The sequence below is a fragment of the Hoplias malabaricus genome, chromosome Y (assembly GCF_029633855.1).
Source record: "Hoplias malabaricus isolate fHopMal1 chromosome Y, fHopMal1.hap1, whole genome shotgun sequence".
Taxonomy (NCBI): Eukaryota; Metazoa; Chordata; class Actinopteri; order Characiformes; family Erythrinidae; genus Hoplias; species Hoplias malabaricus.
Genome location: NC_089820.1, coordinates 7,634,500 through 7,656,063, shown reverse-complemented (window position 1 = coordinate 7,656,063; position 21,564 = coordinate 7,634,500). Strand labels below are relative to the sequence as shown.

The 21,564-nt window shown below is 38.5% G+C and overlaps 1 protein-coding gene across 2 annotated transcripts; it reads left to right on the top strand.

Moving 5' to 3' along the window:
* Positions 1-3,524: 3,524 nt before the first annotated feature.
* LOC136679777 (uncharacterized) lies at positions 3,525-11,298 on the top strand. 2 transcript variants are annotated; one of them, XM_066658449.1, is made up of 7 exons: positions 3,525-3,584; positions 4,534-4,635; positions 4,810-4,908; positions 5,011-5,055; positions 5,859-5,981; positions 6,213-6,244; positions 10,535-11,298. In XM_066658449.1, exons 1-7 carry the CDS (start codon positions 3,560-3,562, stop codon positions 10,667-10,669), a joined length of 561 nt encoding a protein of 186 aa, XP_066514546.1. In that variant the 5' UTR covers positions 3,525-3,559; the 3' UTR covers positions 10,670-11,298. The 2 variants fall into 2 exon arrangements, with proteins under 2 accessions (XP_066514546.1, XP_066514545.1); XM_066658448.1 differs by having other exon boundaries at positions 4,534-4,908.
* The last annotated feature ends 10,266 nt before the right edge of the window (positions 11,299-21,564 follow it).

Below are 21,564 nucleotides of genomic sequence, written 5' to 3'. Positions count from 1 at the left end.
AGTGGTTTGAAAAAGTGTTTGCTTCCTTCATGATTTCTATTTTTATTGCATGTTTGTCACTTGTAAATGTTTCAGATCATCGAACAAATTTAAATATTAATCAAAGACAACAAAAGTAAACACTAAATGCAGTTTTTAAATAAAGTTTTTTATTATTATAGGAGAACAAAGATCCAAACCTACATGGCTCTGTATGAAAGTGTTTGCTCCCCCCACCCCCAGTTAAAACATAACTGTGGTTTATCACAACTGAGTTCAATTTCTCTAGCCACACCCAGGCCTGATTACTGCCACACCTGTTCTCAGTCAAGAAATCACTTAAATAGGACCTGCCTGACAAAGTGAAGTAGACAAAAAAATCCTCAAATGCTGGAAATTCAGGAACAAATGAAAAGGAAAGTAATTGAGATCTATCCGTCTGACAAAAGTTGAACTTTTTGGAAGGTGTGTCCCCCATTACATCTGGTGTAAAAGTAACACCACATTTCAGAAAAAGAACATCATACAGTAAAATGTGGTGGTAGTGTGATGGTCTGGGGCTGTTTTGCTGCTTCAGGAACTGGAGGATTGCTGTGATAAATGGAACCGTGAATTCCGCTGTCCTGAAGGAGAATGTCCGGCCGTCTGTTCATGACCTCAAGCTGAAACGAACCTGGAGACAATGCAGCAGGACAATGATCCAAAACCAGCAAGTCCACCTCTAAATGACTGAAGAAAAACAAAGTGAAGTATTTGGAGTGGACTAGTCAATGTCCTGACCTGAATCCTATTGAGTTGCTGTGGCATGACCTTAAAAAGACGGTTCATGCTTGAAAACCCTCCAATGTGGCTGAATTACAACAATTCTGCAAAGATGAATGGGCCAAATTTCCTACACACTGATGTGAAAGACTCATTGCAAGTTACTTCAAATGCTTGTTTACAGATGCTGCTGCTAAGGGTGGCCCAACCAGTTATTAGGTTTAGGGGCAAACACTTACAAACACTAAAAAAACACTAAAAAATTTGTTTGTAAAACCTGAATTACAGTAGCCAAGAATAGGAAATAAGAACTTTTTCAGTGAAATTTCTTGTTACCTTTTGATTGGGTTATTCTTTTTTCCTAAATAGGAAATTGTGTTTCTCTATATGTTGATATACAATTATCAACATATTATTTCTGACATTCTGAATTATTTCTGACAATACCAAAAGTGAAAATTAAAATGCTGAAAAATACTAAAATACTGCTTTTCTGAAATGGTCTTTTTAATTCTTCACATACCTGCAGGTGTATGTAATAAAGTGGCATATAAATTATGTGTTTGAAGAGCATGCAGACACATCTGCAGATATACAAGTTGCAAGTGTGTGGTTGTGTGTGTGCTAATGGCCAACTGTGTGCATGCATCTACATGCTTGTGTGTGTGTATATATATATATATATATATATATATATATATAACCCCATGTGTCAGAATGTGCATGTGACGGTCTGTTTTTCCAACCACAAAACTGACTTTCAGCTTTTTCTTCTTTCATTTGATCAAACCACACTTTATTACAAGCCCACCATTTCTTTTTCCATAGTCCATGAAAAAAGAATCACTTTAATTGATTGCAGAAACAGGGTAAATACTGTTGATCATTTGATGATGATAAACACATTTCTTGCCTAACAAAGGATCAGAAACAATATGTTACACACATCACAATTAATCAGCAGTCTTTTTGCAAATCATAAGCAAGAGCTAAGATCTTATAAACCTAGGGTGATATCTGAGCTTTTTAGCTTTTTATAAATGAGGTATCTCATACACTTACATGAATTGTTATTGAACGATCTACAGGGTGGGCCATTTATATAGATAGACCTTAATAAAATGGGAATGGTTGGTGATATTAACTTCCTGTTTGTGGCACATTAGTATATGGGAGGGGGAAAACTTTTCAAGATGGGTGGTGACCATGGTGGCCATTTTGAAGTTGGCCATTTTGGATCCAACTTTAGTTTTTTCAATGGGAAGAGGGTCATGTGACACATCAAACTTATTGGGAATTTCACAAGAAAAACAATGGTTGGTTTTAACGTAACTTTATTCTTTCATGAGTTATTTACAAGTTTCTGACCACTTATAAAATGTGTTCAAAGTGCTGCCCATGGTGTTGGATTGTCAATGCAACCCTCTTCTCCCACTCTTCACACACTGATAGCAACACCGCAGGAGAAATGCTAGCACAAGATTCCAGTATCCGTAGTTTCAGGTGCTGCACATCTCGTATCTTCACAGCATAGACAATTGCCTTCAGATGACCCCAAAGATAAAACTCTAAGGGGGTCAGATTAGGAGACCTTGGGGGCCATTCAACTGGCCCACGACGACCAATCCACTTTCCAGGACACGGTTCATCTAGGAATGCTCAGACCTGACACCCATAATGTGGAGGTGCACCATCTTGCTGGAAAAACTGAGGGAATGTGCCAGTTTCAGTGCATAAAGAGGAAAACTCTTTATGATCTACAAAATCATAATGTAGCAATTTCGTATATCCAGTGGCCTTGAGGTTTCCACTGATGTAGAATGGCCCCACTATCTTTGTACCCCATATACCACACCATACCATCATATTTTTTGTTCCAATAGTCTTGGAGGGATCTATCCAATGTGGGTTAGTGTCAGACCAATAGTGGTTGTTTTGTTTGTTAACTTCACCATTCACATAAATGTTTGCCTCATTGCTGAACAAAATGTTCTGTGTAAACTGAGGGTCCTGTTTGAATTTTTGTTTTGCCCATTCTACAAATTCAGTGCACCAATTTGGGTCATCCTCACTGAGATGTTGCAGCAGTTGGAGTTTGCAAGGGTGCCATTTGTGAGTAGCTAATATCCACTGACGGGATATTCGACTGATGCCACTCTCCAGTGATATGTGGCGAGTGCTACACTGTGGACTCTTGCTGAATGAAGCTAGGACAGCCACTGATGTTGGAAAATCCAACACTGAACCAGTTTCACGAAACTTGGCAAGCAGTTTGCTAACTGTAGCATGGGAGATGGGTGGTCTCATAGGGTGTCTTGCATTGAAATCTGTTGCAATGACCCGGTTACTGCATTCATCAGACATCAACACAATTTCTATCTGCTCCTCACATGTTAAACTCTGCAACATGTCAAGTGCTGTAAACAAAGAGAAATTTGTAAATAACTCATGAAAAAATAAAGTTACGTTACAACCAAGCACACCATTATTTTTCCTGTGAAATTCCCAATAAGTTTGATGTGTCACATGACCCTCTTCCCATTGAAAAAACAAAAGTTGGATCCAAAATAGCCAACTTCAAAATGGCCGCCATGGTCACCACCCATCTTGAAAAGTTTCCCCCTCCCATATAGCCATGTGCCTCAAACAGGAAGTTAATATCACCAACCATTCCCCTTTTATTAAGGTGCATCCATATAAATGGCCCACCCTATGTAAGCTCCACCTACTCCATATAAATAAATCAAGTTTAACAGGACGAGTTCCTCTTTGGTACTGATGCGCTTTGTGCACTGTTGTAGCTCCCATTTTTGCTTTAATGGCTCTACTTCTCTGTGGCACTGGTAAGTGTTTTTAAGCTTATTGTGTCCTTTAATCTACTGAGTAAAACGCAGCAATAAGCTGCTTGTTTTTGCAATGTTCAGTAGACTCTCAGAAAAACTGTAACTGAATTGGAACCTTAAGGTACATCTTCAGTACATTTAGTTAAGGAACATTCATTCATTCATTCAGTCATTATCTGTAACCGCTTATCCAATTCAGGGCCACGGTGGGTCCAGAGCCTACCTGGAATCATTGGGCACAATGTACCAAGGGAATACACCCTGGAGGGGGTACCAGTCCTTCACAGGGCAACACACACACACACACACATTCGTTAAGGAACATACCATACTTTATATTAATGGTAGACTTTTATGTTGCATTCATATATTTCATTTAAACTGGATTTTCTTTGTTTTCTGTTGCAAACAGTTGTATTATGAAAAGTTACAAAATATGCTATTGTCCTTATGGAGAAGAGAATGCAGTGTACATTTACCCAGTCCCTGTACTTTTAATCAACAATAATGTACCTTTATAGCACCGTTTTTTTTCCTGACAGTGTAGAGCGCTCACAGAAAAATCAGTGTTTAAATTAGTTGTTTTTTTATTTAAATCTGGTGGTCTAAAATTTGCTTGTCCTCTGAAAATATTGCTAAAGGCTTGGAAATTGTTAATTCTGGAAACACAGAATACTAGCTTCTATCAGTACATATAAATACACACATTAGCTCTTTAAAATATTTCATCATATATTTAATCAAATTGTATATTTTATTGTCACTGTCAGAACAAAACCTTGTATCTCAAAACAAATCTTTGAAGAAAGAAAAACAAGTTTACTGTTCAAATTTACTGTAAATATAAAGACTTTAAATGATTTGGGAAAAATGTATTGATTAAAAACTGACAGCATGGAGAAATAAGATTTTCTTCAGGGACTCATTTGTCGTTTCTGTTGTGTTGCAGCTTTACTGTCAGTGAGTGTGTGTTCTGAGGCTGATTTCACTGTGGAAGTAGAACCTGGTCATAATGTCACTCTCTGGTGTCAGCACAGTTTAACTCAAGAAGGTCAGACTAAATCTGCTTACATATACTGGTACAGACACACAGACAACTCTGTACCAGTTTATGTTGCATGCAAATATTACTCATCATCCTCATCCTCCATTAACCCCTGTTATTTTATTCCTGAGAGTGAGCAAATGGTGATGAGAGTGAACCCCTTTAATTCCTCTCTCACAGTAACTGCAGTTAATGTCTCAGATTCAGGACTCTACTACTGCAGCTCTCTGAAAGACAAGCACATGCTCTTTAGCCCGGCGACATATTTACTAGTGCAAGGTAATGTCATTTATTTACTTTATCAGAAAAAAATTATTTCATGAAACAGCAATATATGGAATGTAAAAAATGAATAAATTAATCACTGATGTTTAATCACAGGTGAAGAGGAAAATCAATCTTCCAAAAACCAATACAAATCTAAAGGTTTGCAATTCCCATAATTTATTTAAAACTATTAGCCTACAGTTTCACATATTTTTTTTTCTATTTGGAGAACAACCAATAGAATATTTATTGATCAGACATTATATTAGATGTGTTGTGAGCTAGTGTGAAGAACAAAGTTGGTTTCCACATATTTTACTTGATCTTATGTATTTGTTAAAACTACAGCACACTTGATTTAACATAATGAAGTATTTATTAACTGGTAAACCTGGATATTTGATGATAACATCAGAAAATTGTGGACTGCCACAAGGGGAGATTCGAAAAGGATTAAGCCAGCACATTCACTTACACGGTATCCCTACTCGATGTAATAATATTATTTGTTTTTATTCAAATCTCTGTGTTCTTTTCTTTGTTTGTTTTGAGCAAATAAACTATTGCTGTGCAGATAAAAAGCTTTTTAAATTCACAGGTGCCTAAAACGTTTGCACTTTTTAGAAAAAAGGAATAATTTTACTGTATTTCTGTATTTATTGTAATTATATATAAATTCATATAAGCAAGAAGCTTACTGAGAAAATGTATAATTTTAAATAATAATAATCTTAAGTGCCTTAAACTTTTATTTGTTTGCCTGTTGGTGCATTGTGAATGTTAAAATTATTGATGTTGTGTATTTTGGAGTACATAATAATAATAATAATAATAATTATTATTATTATTATTATATCATCATCATTATTATTATTGGTAGTAGTAGTACTAGTAGTAGTAATAGTATGTGGATAGATAGCTCTGATTAAATGAAAATATATTGTTTTGCTCTTTCGTTAAAGATGGCAGTTTGGAAGTGTTCTACATGCTCACTCTGGTGTTTGCGGCTATGATCGTGTTTCTACTCTGTGTTATTTTGATGCAAATTTTTATTGTATTGAAGTACAGGAAACAACTGGTAAAAGGTAAATAGTACTCAAAAATCAATGTGTTTCTCTACGTTTATCTCACAAAATGTAACTTTAGAAAGACCAAACAATGTAATTGATAATTCATGATTTTTTTTTATTATAATTTGTAAACATTTCTAATTACACATAAGAGATTATGACAAAAAAAAAGGTATAGATACAAAATGCAACTGTAAGATGGTATTAAATGTACAGCTTACTATGTTGTACTTTCTTTTTCCTCAGATTCCAATTCTAAACAGAAACAGAAGAATGTGGTAATGATTTATTTCTTCTCTTAAAAATGTTTGTTTAATTCTGAGAATTTGTCAAAATAATTACAAATGTTGTTTCAATTTTTATATTATTATTATTATTATTACTAATATTATTAACATTATTATGCCATATTTAGCATATATACAGGCAAAAATGATCACAATCACTAAATGAAACATCAGGCCCAAAAATAAATAAATAAATAAATAAATAAAATAAAAAAATCAGGCAACAATACGCATTAGTTATTAGTTATTACTTATGAATACCATTGCCATAATTTGTTTGTTGGCCTGACGCTTTATTCATTTTTTTGAGTCAGAACATAGGATGGCACTGCATTTTCAACATAGCATTTCATTGTTAACAAAGCTAAATTGTTAAATTTTGCATACTTACACTTTGCACAAAGCAGTACACCTGTGTGTGTCATAGAAATACTGTCTATAGCCCCATTCACATGCACTGTAAAACATTTCACTGTAAAAAAAAAAAACAGTAAAGAATTGGCAGCAGGTTTGCCAGGAACTTACTGTTAAATTAAAGGTATGACACTGTGGTGAATATGTACTAAATAAATAAATACAAATGAACTAAATACATGATATAACCGTAATTTAGTACTTTTACAGTATGAAACCCTTAAATTAACAGTATAATACTATTGTTAAAATGTAGATCATTACTTTTTTGCCAGGTATAGCTAAAGAATTTTCCTGTAATGTAAACAAGATTGTTTTCCTGTAAACAATATCATTTTCACTGCTTGTTAATTTTATCAAAATGGCACTTTCCATCATGTGACTTGAGCAAAATAACAAAAACGGAACATCTTGGAAAATAATTGTTGGTTTATTGTAAATTTTTTATTTCACTTGTCACACATTTGTGACAATATTTTTCACACAAGAAAATTTAGGTATAATAACATTTAGCAACTCAATCTTTACTTTGAATGTCATATCAGCATAAACAAAAATCTTTTTGTTTTGTTTATTTCATGTTTTTTATAATCAGTTACAAAACATTCAACAGCTTAAAGAATCTGCAGCAAATTACAAAAACATAAATAAATACATTTAAAAAAGCTTGGGGGGGGGGTTATTCTCTGTATGAGCGTTTTAGAAATGATGGAGAGGGTGTTGAGTGCTGAGAGCTGAGAGAGGAAAATGGATTTTCTTATGGGTGACTTTGCCCCGTCCAGCTTTTGTGCCCCTCTCTGGGTTTATTTCCACAAAGCATCTGAAAAAAGTTAGGGTTGAGATGTTGTGCAAAAAGGACGCATCACTGTGTAGCTCATTAAAATAAGTGCTTGCAGCTCAACTCTGTCTGAAGAACAAATTCACGATGCAAAAAAAAAAGGTAAGCGTGCAAATAGTTTTTGGCAGCCCAGCAAATTTAAGATTTTAATAAATTTAGTTTAAACACTAACACACCTGATGGTAAGAATTGTGAGACTTGATGTAGGGTGCATGTACTATCCTTTAAATCATGTCATGTTGATTGATGGCCACAGATCTATCACAGAAGCTAGCAGTAGGTTTTTTTTGGTGCAAATTTTGTAAATGCTCAAAAATAAATAATAAAAAAATAAAATAAAAAAATAAAACACCTGAATGGCATCTGAGATGTTTAGACAGCGAAGAGACCTCCAAACGTTAAAATAATGAATCGAGATGAGGATATTGCTCTATCCCTGCTACGTAGGTGGGCAATATTCACTTATTTCTTTGTTTTTTTTTTTTCAAATTACTTAAGGTGGAACCTACTTTCTTAAGTTGGAAATTACGTATAACACTAACTGAAAAAAAATTAATGGAGCGCGAAATCACTTAAAACTAAATAGCTCGAGTTACAAATGAATCTCTGAGGTAATTCAAACAGTCAACAAAAACATCAGCCACGTAAAAACCGTAGTTTTTGCCCTCAAACATACCGTTCCACATTAAAAGACGCGGAAATGATCAACACGAGCTTATGCCTGGGATGCCTACGTGTTTGTGAGCGCGGAAGAAAGAGACAAAGAGAGAGAGAGAGAGAGAGAGAGAGATTATGATAAACTGCAGATTTGACCACAGAATTAAGTTTTTCTTCAGCCACATGTGTAAACCAGGTTGAGCTTGAAAATAAAATACTGCAATAACAATATTTATATTTTTATATTATATATATATTATTATATTATATAAATATATTATTATATATTTATATTATTTAATATTATATTTACGACTACTACTACTATGATTATTATTATTATTATTATTATTATTATTATTATTATTATTATTATTAATAATAAAGATAATATAAAAGAAACTTATCTTGTTCAATGTTGCATTGTTTGAAAGCACCCACAAAAAGTAGTCTCCTAAAAAAAAATCTAGACGGTTTGAAATGTTAGTGATGAACTTTATATAACTTAAGAAATAAATGTAAACCCTTGTACTTATATAAGTAATGGGGATGGATGAAAATCAAAATCTTGAATACGGGGAACACTATGTTACAAACACACCAGCTCCACACTGCTTCTGAAATATTTGTTTTACAAAAAAATTCTGTATTAAAAAAACAAACAAACAAACGAAAAAAAAACCTGGAGAATGCAGTCAAAAAACTGACTGTTAAAATACAGCCACAATTTATTTTACAGTAAAGAGCTGTTTTTTGTGCATAACAGGATAATACTATCAAAAATTGACTGTTAATTTACAGCCACTATTTTTTTTATAGTAAAGAGCAGTTTTTTGTGTATAACAGGATAATACTGTCGAAAATTACCTGTTAATTTACAGCAATTTTTTACAGTGTATAAACTCCAGAGAAAGTCTGCAGCATCAGGTCAGGAGATGTGGTGCGGTCATTTCACACATGCAGCACACAGCGGGAGGTTTTCTGTGTCAAATGTGCTCTCACAGCTCAAAATGTGCCATGTAGGTGTAGCGGTGCCTGTGCAGCACCTGCAGGTGGGGATTATGACAGACTTAAGTTGCCTGGCTGGTCAGGGAGTACTATTAAACTATTCAATCAAGTTGCCAGAATTTTTTTTCTTTTTTATTTAATCAACCATTTTAGGTTCAGTTAATACTGTTTTAAAACAACACATACATTTGTGTCACCAGAATTCAATAAAACTATAACAATAAATAAAAAATCTGGCAAAATCGCATAACTTGATTTTTTATCTTACAACAGTACTGGGGAAAGGCCATCTGATTTTTTTTTTAACTTTGTATCAATTAAACAAATATATGATGAATAAAAAACTATTTTTGGTTAATAGCTGAACATTCTTTCTTTGTGAAAAATATTAGGTGTACAAATACATTTTAACCAAATAAGTTTGTGTAATGTGTAATTAAAAATTCAAACATTCTTGTGCTCTTTTGTCATTTTATGGTAACTGTTGTGTAGTATTAAAAATGACAATTTTCATCTTATTTCAACAAACCCTAACATCCATCCATTATCTGTAACCGCTTATCCAATTTAGGGTCGCGGGGGGTCCAGAGCCTACCTGGAATCATCGGGCGCAAGGCGGGAATCCACCCTGGAGGGGACACCAGTCCTTCACAGGGCAACACAGACATTCACTCACACACTCGGACACTTTCGAGTCGCCAATCCACCTGCAACGTGTGTTTTTGGACTGTGGGAGGAAACCGGAGCACCCGGAGGAAACCCACGCGGACAAGGGGAGAACACACCAACTCCTCACAGACAGTCACCCGGAGCTGGAATCGAACCCACAACCTCCAGGCCCCTGGAGCTGTGTGACTGCGACACTACCTGCTGCGCCACCGTGCCACCCCAAACCCTAACAATTAAGTAATAATGCGCTAGATTCAAAATAACTTCTGACACAGTTGGCATTCATCCACCACATCTAGCACAACTCTGTTGCTCATAAATTTACAATGTTCCTTCCATATGTAAATGGGTTTATGCTTAATGCATAAATGCCAACTTTCCTGGTCACTTGGAGATGTGAGAAGAGCCAGATTGTGGCATTGGGATTGTGCATTTTACAGTGTATATAAGATGTTTTGTGTTTTTAGTGTGTTTAATATGTCGGTTGTGTATATTAGTTTTATGTATTTTAAAGTGTGTATTGTGTTTTTTTTTTTTTTTTGTAGTGTGTGTAGTGTGGGTTTTGTGTATTTTTTCCCCCATTGTAATGTTATATATAGTTTGTTTAATGCATGTTGTCTGTGTGTTTCAGTGTGAAATGTGTGTTACATGAATTTGCAGTGTGTAACATGTAGTTTCTGTATCTTTTGCTGCAGGGGCAGGAGAGTGATGTGGTGAACTATGCTGCTCTACAGTTTTCCAACAAGATAAACAAGAGAACAAAATATTGTGTAGACTTGGTGGATCCAAACATTGTGTACTCCTCTGTAAGGCAGCAGAGTTCAGATTAGAGAAAAGGCTTTTCTCTTTTTCTTCTTCTTCTGGTTTTAGTATTTCTCTTTGGTACCTTTATAATAATTTTACATGGTTTTCCAGCTCTAAATACAAAGATTAATGACAAATCCTTATCTTGGGAAAAATAAAACAGCAAATTTGCTATTCAGAAACTGCTATACTAGTGCAAAACATAGAAAGAGGACAGAGATGAGGAGGTTAGAGGCTTCATTCAAATAGCCAACAAATCCTCAATGAAAGTTTGGCTATATGAGTTGACCATTTCTTCAGCTGTGGTTTGAGTAATATAATTAAAACCATAAATAAAACCTAACTCATTTTTTTTAACATTTAGTAATTATCAAAACTGGATCAGACAGTGTAGATTTTTTTCCCTCCCATGGTTTAACTAGAGAGAACATTGACTGTGATTTTTATTCAGTTATGTGGATATTTGTGTATATGTATGTGTTTTCAAGTTTTTTAATGTGTTTTATTCTGCTCTCAGTACACAATGATTAGATTTTTTAATACATTGTATTCTCTGAATGTGCTTGGGAATTTGATAGCTGAGATTTTCTAAAATATGTATAAGCAGTTGAGAAAACTAAAATCTTTAGTACATACTATATATGTTTATTTCCTTTCCAGCAGCACTCTATTTGATTAAAGTGTGTAAATGTATGATGCAACTTAAGCCTAAATGATTTTAGTTCAGAATATAAATATTTCCAGTTCAATATGCGTACATATTCATTTTTCACCTGTATTATCCAAACATAAAAAAACAGGAGTTAACAGCAGGAATCAACGATTTGAAAAGAAAAAAACACACTCCTAGCATTCCACCAACCTATTATTGACATATTGACAAGTCCCCTGCAGTAAGTTCCAGCATAATTTACAGAGTAAAGTTTAAGACAAAGAGTGGATTGTCATGAAGAGTGTGAATTACTTTTTCCAGAGAGATTATTTTCCATACTTCCTTGTACCAATATTCCCAACCTGATATCATGGCTAAAATGTGCCTATGCTGCTAAAAGACCACACCAGCTAAAACGTAGATTAAACTGGCTATGCACCTGTCACGACTGGACAGAAGGCAGACACTAGCGGTGAGCAGTATAAAGAGTTTATTGGCAACAATCCACAAGGGGTTAACAATAACTAGCACGGGTCAAATATCAGAAACAAACAGTACCTCAGAGACAATCCAACAGAGTAATCAAAAATCCAAGCAGAAGGGTCGAATACCGGAAACAAAAAGAACATCCGAGATAATCCAAAAGGGTAGTCGAAAAGCCAAACAGAGTTCATGAACCGGGGAGCAAACAAATCCAACAGGGCAGAACAAGGACGAAAACCGGAAGACGAGCATAAAGTTGGTAACTTGATTTCAAGACAGACATGTAAGTAGAGAGCGCTTTGTATTCGGAAGTAAATCACGCAATACTCGGCAATGACTGGTGAGTGAGTGAAGCTTAAATAGAGAGAGAAGCAGGTGTTCCTAATCAGAACTCTGGTGATTGAGAACGGTGTGGTGTCATGTGATTGTCCGATGAATTCTGGGATCTGGAGTTCAGAGAGGACTGCGTGACATTACCCCCCCCTGCCCCCTCCGAAGGCATAGGAGGCGGCCTGGAGCGAGGACGACCACGACGACCAATTCAACCAGTAGTATCCGACCTAGGGACATTAGCTTGTGCTGGGGTCCGAGAACGCTGCTGACTTCTAGACCTAGACGTAGGACGGGGTAGAGTAGGATTGGAAGATGATCTTCTGGGGCGACCCCTTGGACGCGGAGCCGGCTTCTTGGGATAGCGTGAGTGAAACGCTAACACAAGACCCGAGTCATAAACATCCTTAGCGGGTACCCATGAATGTTCTTCGGGGCCATAACCCTCCCAGTCAATGAGATATTGTAGAACCCCTCCACGTCTACGCGAGTCCAGTATCTCACGCACAGCATAAATAGATGAATCTTCGTTTTCCATGGCCGTGGATGGTACGTCGTCGGGCAGTTCCTCGTTCAAGGGTCTGGAAACTACAGGTTTGAGATAAGAAACATGAAAAGAGTTATGGATGTGATATTGGGCAGGAAGCTCTAACTTATAAGTAACATTGTTGACTTTGGCAGAAATACGAAAGGGTCCAATAAACTTGGATTGTAGTTTCCTACTGCCTCCCTCAAACCTGATATTTCTTGTTGACAACCAAACCCGATCTCCAATCTGGTAGGAGGGAGTAGAAGACCGGTACTTATCTGCCCTCTCTTTATATCTAGACAGAATCTCTGAAATGTGTTGATGGGTTTCCTCCCAAACTTCCTCGCTGCGTCGCATCCATTCATCCACGGCTGGTATTCCTGAGATAGCAGCAGTCCAAGGAGCTAACGGAGGTTGATAGCCTAGGACACATTGAAACGGAGTGAGCCCAGTGGTAGAATTAACAAGAGAATTCTGAGCTATCTCGGCCCTTACCAGATACTGAGACCAGGCCTGTGGATACTTATGACAGTACGAACGTAAGTACTTTCCCAGTTCTTGATTCATCTGCTTGCATTGACCATTGCACTGGGGATGATACCCGGATGTAAGACTAATGTTAGCCCCTAGATGTTCAAAAAACTCTTTCCATACCCGTGACGTGAATTGCGGACCTCGGTCTGATAAAATATCTTCTGGAATACCAAAATTACGGAAAATATGAGTATACATAGCCTTAGCCGTGTCGAAAGCAGTGGGTAGTGATGGAAACGGTATAAATTTTACCCCTCTAGAAAACCGATCAATCACTGTCAGCACAGTGGTATAACCCTCAGATATGGGCAGATCAGTGACAAAGTCTAGAGCTAAGTGAGACCAGGGACGTTCAGGAACTGGTAGGGGCATAAGTTTACCTGCGGGAAGTGTCTTGGGGGTTTTTGACTGGGCACAGACAGAACATGATGCAATAAACTTATGTACATCAGCCGGATGACCAGATGGCAGGGAAGAATGCGCCCAAGCCATTAACTTGTCTCGGAGTGGGGCCTGTATATACTTTTTCCCTTCTGGACATTCCCTAGGCACCTCTTTAGATTTGTTTTCATTTTCGATTTGTTCATCAAGTTCCCATCTAATGACTGACACTGAGACTGATGGCGGTAAAATGAAGTCACTGTCCCCACTCTCCTTAAGGTCTCCCTGATACAAGCGGGACAGAGCGTCTGCTTTAACATTTTTACTGCCTGGACGGAAAGTGATAGAAAAATGAAAGCGTGAAAAAAACAATGACCACCTGGCCTGACGAGAATTCATTCGCTTCGCAGTCCGAAGATATTCAAAATTTTTATGATCCGTTATCACCAGAAAGGGGTGTAAAGAACCCTCCAACCAATGCCTCCATTCTTCTAGAGCTAATTTTACTGCCAGCAGTTCTCTATCCCCAATACCATAGTTGCGCTCTGCGGGAGATAGTTTATGAGAATAGAAAGCGATTGGGTACAAGTTTGAGGAATCCCCTTTTCGCTGAGATAAGATAGCTCCTACCCCTGTTTCTGAAGCGTCTACCTCGAATACAAAGGGATGCTCCGGATCCGGATGTTTGAGAATGGGGGCAGTAGAAAAGGCTCTTTTAAGACGCTCGAAAGCCAGTTGTGCTTGAGGGGACCAATATAAACGTTGCGAATTTCCCTTAAGTAAGGCTGTAAGAGGTGCAGCAATGGAACTGAAGTTCCTAATGAATCGTCTATAAAAATTGGCAAAACCTAAAAAACGTTGAAGTTCCTTAATATTGTTCGGGACGGGCCAGTTAACAACATCTTCAACTTTGTGATCGTCCATGATTATACCAGACACACTTATGACATACCCTAAAAATGAAACTGTCTGTTGGTGAAATTCACACTTTTCTCCCTTGACATAGAGATTGTTTTCCTTGAGATGTTGAAGTACCTTATTAACATTAATTATATGTGTGTTTAAATCAGGGGAATAAATCAAAATATCATCAATATAAGCGATCACAAACTGCCCTAACGTATCTCCGAATATGTCATCCATAAAAGACTGAAAAACAGACGGGGCATTTGCTAGCCCATAACACATCACCAGGTACTCATAGTGTCCCTTAGTGGTGCTAAATGCTGTCTTCCATTCGTCTCCCTCCTTGATGCGGATAAGATTATAGGCACTACGAAGATCTAATTTCAAAAAAATGGTAGCACCTCTAAGTTGCTCTAATGCTACCGGAATAAGTGGTAGCGGGTATGCGTATTTCTTTGTAATGTCATTAAGAGCACGGTAGTCTATACAGGGTCTCAAACCACCATCTTTTTTCTTCACAAAAAAGAACCCAGAAGCTACCGGAGACTTAGATGGGCAAATAAAACCTTGATCTAAAGCTTCTTTAACATATTCTTCCATAACTCGCTCTTCCTCTAAATTAAGTGGGTAGATACGCAATTTGGGCAAAGAAGCTCCTTCTATAAGTTCAATGGCACAGTCATAAGTTCTATGTGGAGGTAATTTCGTGCCTTTGACCTTACTAAACACTTCTAAGTTCCTAGCATACTCTGAGGGAATTTGTACATGAACAGTTGAATTGGGACTTTCCACAGAAATAGAGTGGACAGAAAGTTGATCTAGGGCTAAACAATTGTATTGACAATAAGTGGACCAGGACCTGATCTCGCGCGGATTCCATGAAGTAACTGGGTTGTGAGTCTCTAACCAGGGTAATCCTAAAATAATTTGAAAGTCTGATTTAGGGAGCACCAAAAAAGAAATCCACTCATGATGTAAACAACTGGTTTGAAGCCGAACTTGAATAGTCTCTTGAGAGATGTGATCTCCTCCAATTGGAAGACCATCTAGGGCATGGACCAGGACTCGTCTGCACAAAGGTTCCGTCTGGATGTGTAACTTGTTGACGATGGATTGATGAAGGAAGTTTCCTTTGGCTCGGGAGTCAATCAGGGCTGGAACAACAAGAGAATTTCCTTGGCAGTACACAGTGACGGGTATTAAAAAAGATCTTGAAATTACTCTAGTTGTGGGTACACTCACCGTATTGATGTGTGAAGCCCTCCCTTGATGAGGTGTATGTTTACTCCGTGGACGTTTGAAACAGTCTCGTCTGAAATGATCAGAACTTCCGCAATATAAACACAATCCATTGTGCAGACGTCGTCGATGTTCTTCTTGAGACAGTCTCAAAGCATCACACTGCATAGGCTCAGTAGAAGAGTTAGGACCGGGAACAAAACTCGAGTGCATCTTCTGTCTCTCTGAACCAGGAAAGGAACGACCCCTTGGGGTAAGGTGTCCCTGACCCGAGGTCTTGGGTCTTTTCTTTAAAAGTTGATCCAGACGAATGGACATGGAAATGAGTTGATCCAGAGATGTTCCTTCATCCCTACAGGCCAATTCAGTCAGTATATCCGAGTTAAGACCATTTCGAAAAACATTCATGAGTGCTGGTTCATTCCACCCACTCCCTGCAGCAATAGTTCTGAATTCTAGAGCATAGGCAGCTGCTGTGCGAGAGCCCTGTTTAAGAGTTAGAAGAATTTCCCCATTGGATTGACCCTCATTAGCGTGATCAAACACCTCACGAAACATAGTCAAAAACTCAGGATACGTCTTGTCCATTATATTATTCCATACCACAGTGGCCCATTCGAGTGCTTTTCCCGTGAGACGTGACATCAGAAAAGTTATTTTGGATTTATCCGAACTAGGTGTATTCTCAAAAAATATCGAACATTGTAACAAAAATCCACTACATTTAGCTGGATTACCCTCAAAGACTTCAGGCTTACTGACAGGATAATGCGAAGAGACATTAACCGGGACTGAAAGGGGCTCAGTGTTACGACTACTATCAGAAAAGCAAGTTGTAAGTGCTTTAACGTTCTCTAATACCTGCGAAAGTTGTTGTTGCTGGTTTTGTTGTTGTTGAGCGAGAGATTCAATAGCGTGAGTTACACTAGCCAGCGTTTGTTGGTGTTGACCTAGTAGTTGGCCTTGACTGCTTAGCGCCGTAATCACGGCTTCAGAATCCGCTGTCTGCATGTTTAGGCCGAGTATTCTGTCACGACTGGACAGAAGGCAGACACTAGCGGTGAGCAGTATAAAGAGTTTATTGGCAACAATCCACAAGGGGTTAACAATAACTAGCACGGGTCGAATATCAAAAACAATCAGTACCTCAGAGACAATCCAACAGAGTAATCGAAAACCCAGGCAGAAGGGTCGAATACCGGAAACAAAAAGAACATCCGAGATAATCCAAAAGGGTAGTCGAAAAGCCAAACAGAGTTCATGAACCGGGGAGCAAACAAATCCAACAGGGCAGAACAAGGACGAAAACTGGAAGACGAGCATAAGGTTGGTAACTTGGTTTCAAGACAGACAGGTAAGTAGAGAACGCTTTGTATTCGGAAGTAAATCACGCAATACTCGGCAATGACTGGTGAGTGAGTGAAGCTTAAACAGAGAGAGAAGCAGGTGTTCCTAATCAGAACTCTGGTGATTGAGAACGGTGTGGTGTCATGTGATTGTCCGATGATTTCTGGGATCTGGAGTTCAGAGAGGCCTGCGTGACAGCACCACCTAGCCTCTAAGACGGCTTGGAAAGCTGCATGCTGAACCAAAGCATTCAAGTAGTGAAGATTATTTTACTATTTTACTTTTTTATTAATGAAAAAAAAGTGTTTAGAAATGTATTGCAATCAACTGATATAACAAGTGTATAAACACAATTAAATGCAGTATATATTATTTACATTTACGGAATGTTATTTTTTATTTATTTATCTTTCAATGCCGTGGCCCTAAAACTGCCGTAGGTGGCAGCAGCAATGCCAAATGATTTTTTCCCCTCTATTTGACGCCAAGGGACATGCGCACATAACGAACTCCTCTGATTGGTCAGAAGGGTTAATCTGCGAACAGGGGCCGCCTCCCAGTTCTACAGATGCCTAGATTAGTTCTGCACCACGCTACATCTGATATAGTTGGTGCAAATGTGAGAGCGCGAGGAAGTAGTCACGTGTGAGCGAAGAAGACAGAGGTGAGACACCTCCGTGAAGCTGGCCCCTCATATGATGAGAAACGGAATAAAAACGTGTCCTTTCGTTGGTGCTGCGTTTGTGCTCGTTTGTGCCGCAAAAATCATCGTTTGTGCTGGTACCGTTTTTGAAGAATTAGACATTAAATCTTATTACCTGTTACGTAAGTTAGCCCCTCATTAGTGGCCAAATCGCGCCAAAGTGGTCTCATTCGTTCGTGCCTCGTTTGTGCCGTTAAAAGTAACTCGAGTACCATTTTCTTTCTTGAGTTATTCAGCCATAAAGTTTCAACGAGTGACGTCACTCAGCCCCTCATCAACGTCCAAATCGCACCAAAGTGGTCTCATTCGTTAGTCCCTCGTTTGTATTGGTTCGTGCCGTTAAAAGTAACGTTCGTGCCATTTTCCTTCTTGAGTTATTTAGCTATAAAATTTCAACGAGTGACATCACTCAGCCCCTCATCAACGTCCAAATCGCTCCAAAGTGGTCTCATTCGTTAGTGCTGCGTTTGTGCTGGTTTGTGCCGTTAAAATAAACGTCCGTGCCAATTTAGTTCTTGAGTTATTCAGCCATAAAATTTAACAAGTGAATTCACTCAGCCCCTCATCAACGTCCAATGCGCACCAAAGTTCCCAGCTAGCAAAATTGTATTGGCCCACACTCGCGCCGAATCACGCACGCCGGAACAAAAACACTCGGCCTGATGCCGGCACTCGGAGTCAGCATTGTCTCGGCCGTGATGTACGGCCGTAGAGTGGGCCGATAGTTTTGGCTCGAGTCTGGTAAACTCTCGGCCGTGTGTTGTGGCTGAGGCGCGGCTCAAATGCAATCGCAATTTCTAATCGCAAAATCTAAATCGCAATAACTGGACCACGGCCGAGTTTGAGCCAGAAGCATGCCATTAGTGCCAGACTCGGCCCAGATCTGGCTCATTATTGGTTGTAATAGTTTATTTCTATACATCGCCCCCCCAACACACACACACACACACCACCCTCCCTTCCCTCAGAAAAGAGTAGAATCAGGTTCATGGTGAAATTACTGCTTTATTAAATAACTAAAGAAAAAAGGTACATTATTGGTCACTAATTCCTCATTAAGATGAAATGACTAACGAAAGAGACCACTTTTGAGCGATTTTGACATTGATGAGGGGCTGAGTGAATACACTTGTTAAATTTTATGGCTGAATAACTCAAGAATTAAATTGACACGAACGTTTATTTTAACGGCACAAACCAGCACGAACGAGGCACTAAGGAATGAGACCACTCTGGTGCGATTTGGACGTTGATGAGAGGCTGAGTGACGTCACTCGTTGAAACTTTATGGCTGAATAACTCAAGAATTAAATTGGCACGAACGTTTATTTTAATGGCACAAACCAGCACAAACGAGGCACTAACGAATGAGACCACTTTGGTGCGATTTGGACGTTGATGAGAGGCTGAGTGACGTCACTCGTTGAAACTTTATGGCTGAATAACTCAAGAAGGAAAATTACTTTTAACGGCACAAACGAGGCACGAACGATTGAGACCACTTTGGCGCGATTTGGCCACTAATGTGGGGCTGACTTACGTAACAGGTAATAAGATGTAATGTCTATATGTGAGTGTATGTGTGTCTGTGTTGCCCTGTGAAGTACTGGCGCCCCCTCCAGGGTGTATTCCCGCGTTGCGCCCAATGATTCCAGGTAGGCTCTGGACCCACCGCGACCCTGAACTGGATAAGCGGCTACAGATAAAGAATGAATGAATGAATATTTTAACTTGTTAAATGGCATACAGTTATAGGTAAGCTTTGTTAATATTGTAATATTTAAAAAAAATAATGTAATGAATGAGACACAAAGGACAGAAATTATTATGATAAATAGGGTTATTATGGAGACAGTGTCATGCTGAAGGGAGGAGATTGTTATTGAAGTTTTTGAAGACGAGTGGACTGGAAAGACAGTTTTAAAATGAACAAAGTCTAGATGAGGAACCTGAAGGTGGCAGAAGCGAACCGCTGTAAAAACACAGAAGAAGACGAAGATTCGCGCTCTTTTCTGTGACCGTGGCACGGAAGCAGCTCTCACTGGATGTTTAACCTTATTAGATTAAATTAGATTAGATTCAATTTATTGTCACATACAAAGTTATACAAGTACAACATTGCAGTGAAAAGATTGTTTCGTCTGTCCATTTGCCCAACAGGGGTTAGGTCTGCGCAACAGATGTGACGGCAGCAGATGCACCGCACCATCATACAGTTTGAAAAACAGCAGGATTACAACAGGGAAGTGGTGGTAAAAAAAAAGAAGGTCCCAGACTGTGCCTTGAGAAGCACAGTGTGTGATCTTGAAAAAAACTACACCTTTAGCACACAAAGCAGTACACACAGATAGTTTCAGTGACGTAGACATAAGCAGTAGGAGGCGTGTTCAAGGGGGGAAGGGGGGGGGGGCAGGTTCAGTTCGTGAAAAAGTCCAGATGTAGTAGCAGTCACGTGTCCTTGAGCCCACAGCTCAGACAGGGGAGGTGCAGCAGATCTCCACGACGACCGTTCCTTCTGGAGGACTTGGAACTATCAGCAGCCAAGGCCACTGATAGCAGGGTCAGCCAAAACAGATGAAGTTCAGCTTGTTAGAATCAGAGATGTTAGCTGATTTTTTAGCTGTAGTTCCTCTGATTCAAAGTTCCAATTTTGCACTGGTCTTCCAAACGTTCAATCTTGGCGTTCAAAGCCATTAGTTGCTCCTTGATGGAATCCAAGCTTCTACTCACAGTCCCAGTCTGTGCGCCAACGGCTCTGCCCATCCCATCAATCATGTTGGTCAGTTTCTTTGGGCTGTTTACAACTGACTCAACTCTTCTAATTTTCCGATAGACCAGGGCACCACTTAATCCAATCAGCAGAAATCCCACGATCATAAATCCAAATAGGTATACATCTTCGATGTCCTCAATGGAGAGAGGCGCCAGACATACCACACGCCACCTATCCCATCCATCCATGGCATATCCAGCCAGCGTCGTTCCATCAGGATATGAGGGCTCCCCCATGCCCAAACTTCTTCTTGAGAAGATGGTGTCAATTGCGTTGAGAGACCAGGTGATCAATTCCATTCTGATTTGTAATTCGAAGAGCGGTGTTAGAGGGACCCGGGGTAGACAAGACAAGACCAGAGAAGCGAGCAGGAGAGATAAGGAGCGGAGAGGGAGAAAATGCGACCGCCTCCCATGAGAGCAAGAGAGAATTATATTTTTGAATACATAAGTATTTTGGTATCGCCAAAATGTAGTTAACATTGTTAATGTTATGTATGTTATTCTATCAATTGCTGTATGTTACTTACGTAATATTGAACCGTCTTTTCAAATGACAAACTTTAGCTAGGCTAACCTGTTTAACTCTAGCTAGCTCCTTTTTTCCCTCTGACATAGAAAACTATTAAATGATATGACAATTGCTCTTACATGAGTATTTTGAGTAATTATGTGGTTTAATGGCATATTTTACAAGACAATGTGAGCATTACTGTGGGGTTTTATGTCACACAGAACCACTTATCTCAGTATAAGAAATAAAACTGCTTAAACACTTTAAGAAGACAAAGAAGGTTAAAATACATTCTCAAAATCAATGCTGGTGTAATGTAATGTTTAAAATATAATTCCACATACAATAATTCTTTGTTAGGGGGGTAGCACTGATTTTGGGCTAGTGATTAATGGGTTGAAGGATGTTATATTGTAAAAGATAGAAGCCTATATATTGAGAGAAAAAATAAACAAAATCGTGTGAAGTAGTAATTTTTGGAGCTGTGAAGTTAGATAAAATTGTCAAAATTAACTGAACATGAGCTAATTC

What these genes read in the sequence shown, in the direction of transcription:
- LOC136679777 (XM_066658448.1), top strand. Translation starts at nt 3,560, where the DNA reads ATGGCTCTACTTCTCTGTGGCACTG. An exon ending in TCTACTTCTCTGTGGCACTG is followed by an intron (nt 3,585 to 4,533) that starts GTAAGTGTTTTT and finishes GTTGTGTTGCAG; the next exon opens with CTTTACTGTCAGTGAGTGTG. An exon ending in AAACCAATACAAATCTAAAG is followed by an intron (nt 5,056 to 5,858) that starts GTTTGCAATTCC and finishes CTTTCGTTAAAG; the next exon opens with ATGGCAGTTTGGAAGTGTTC.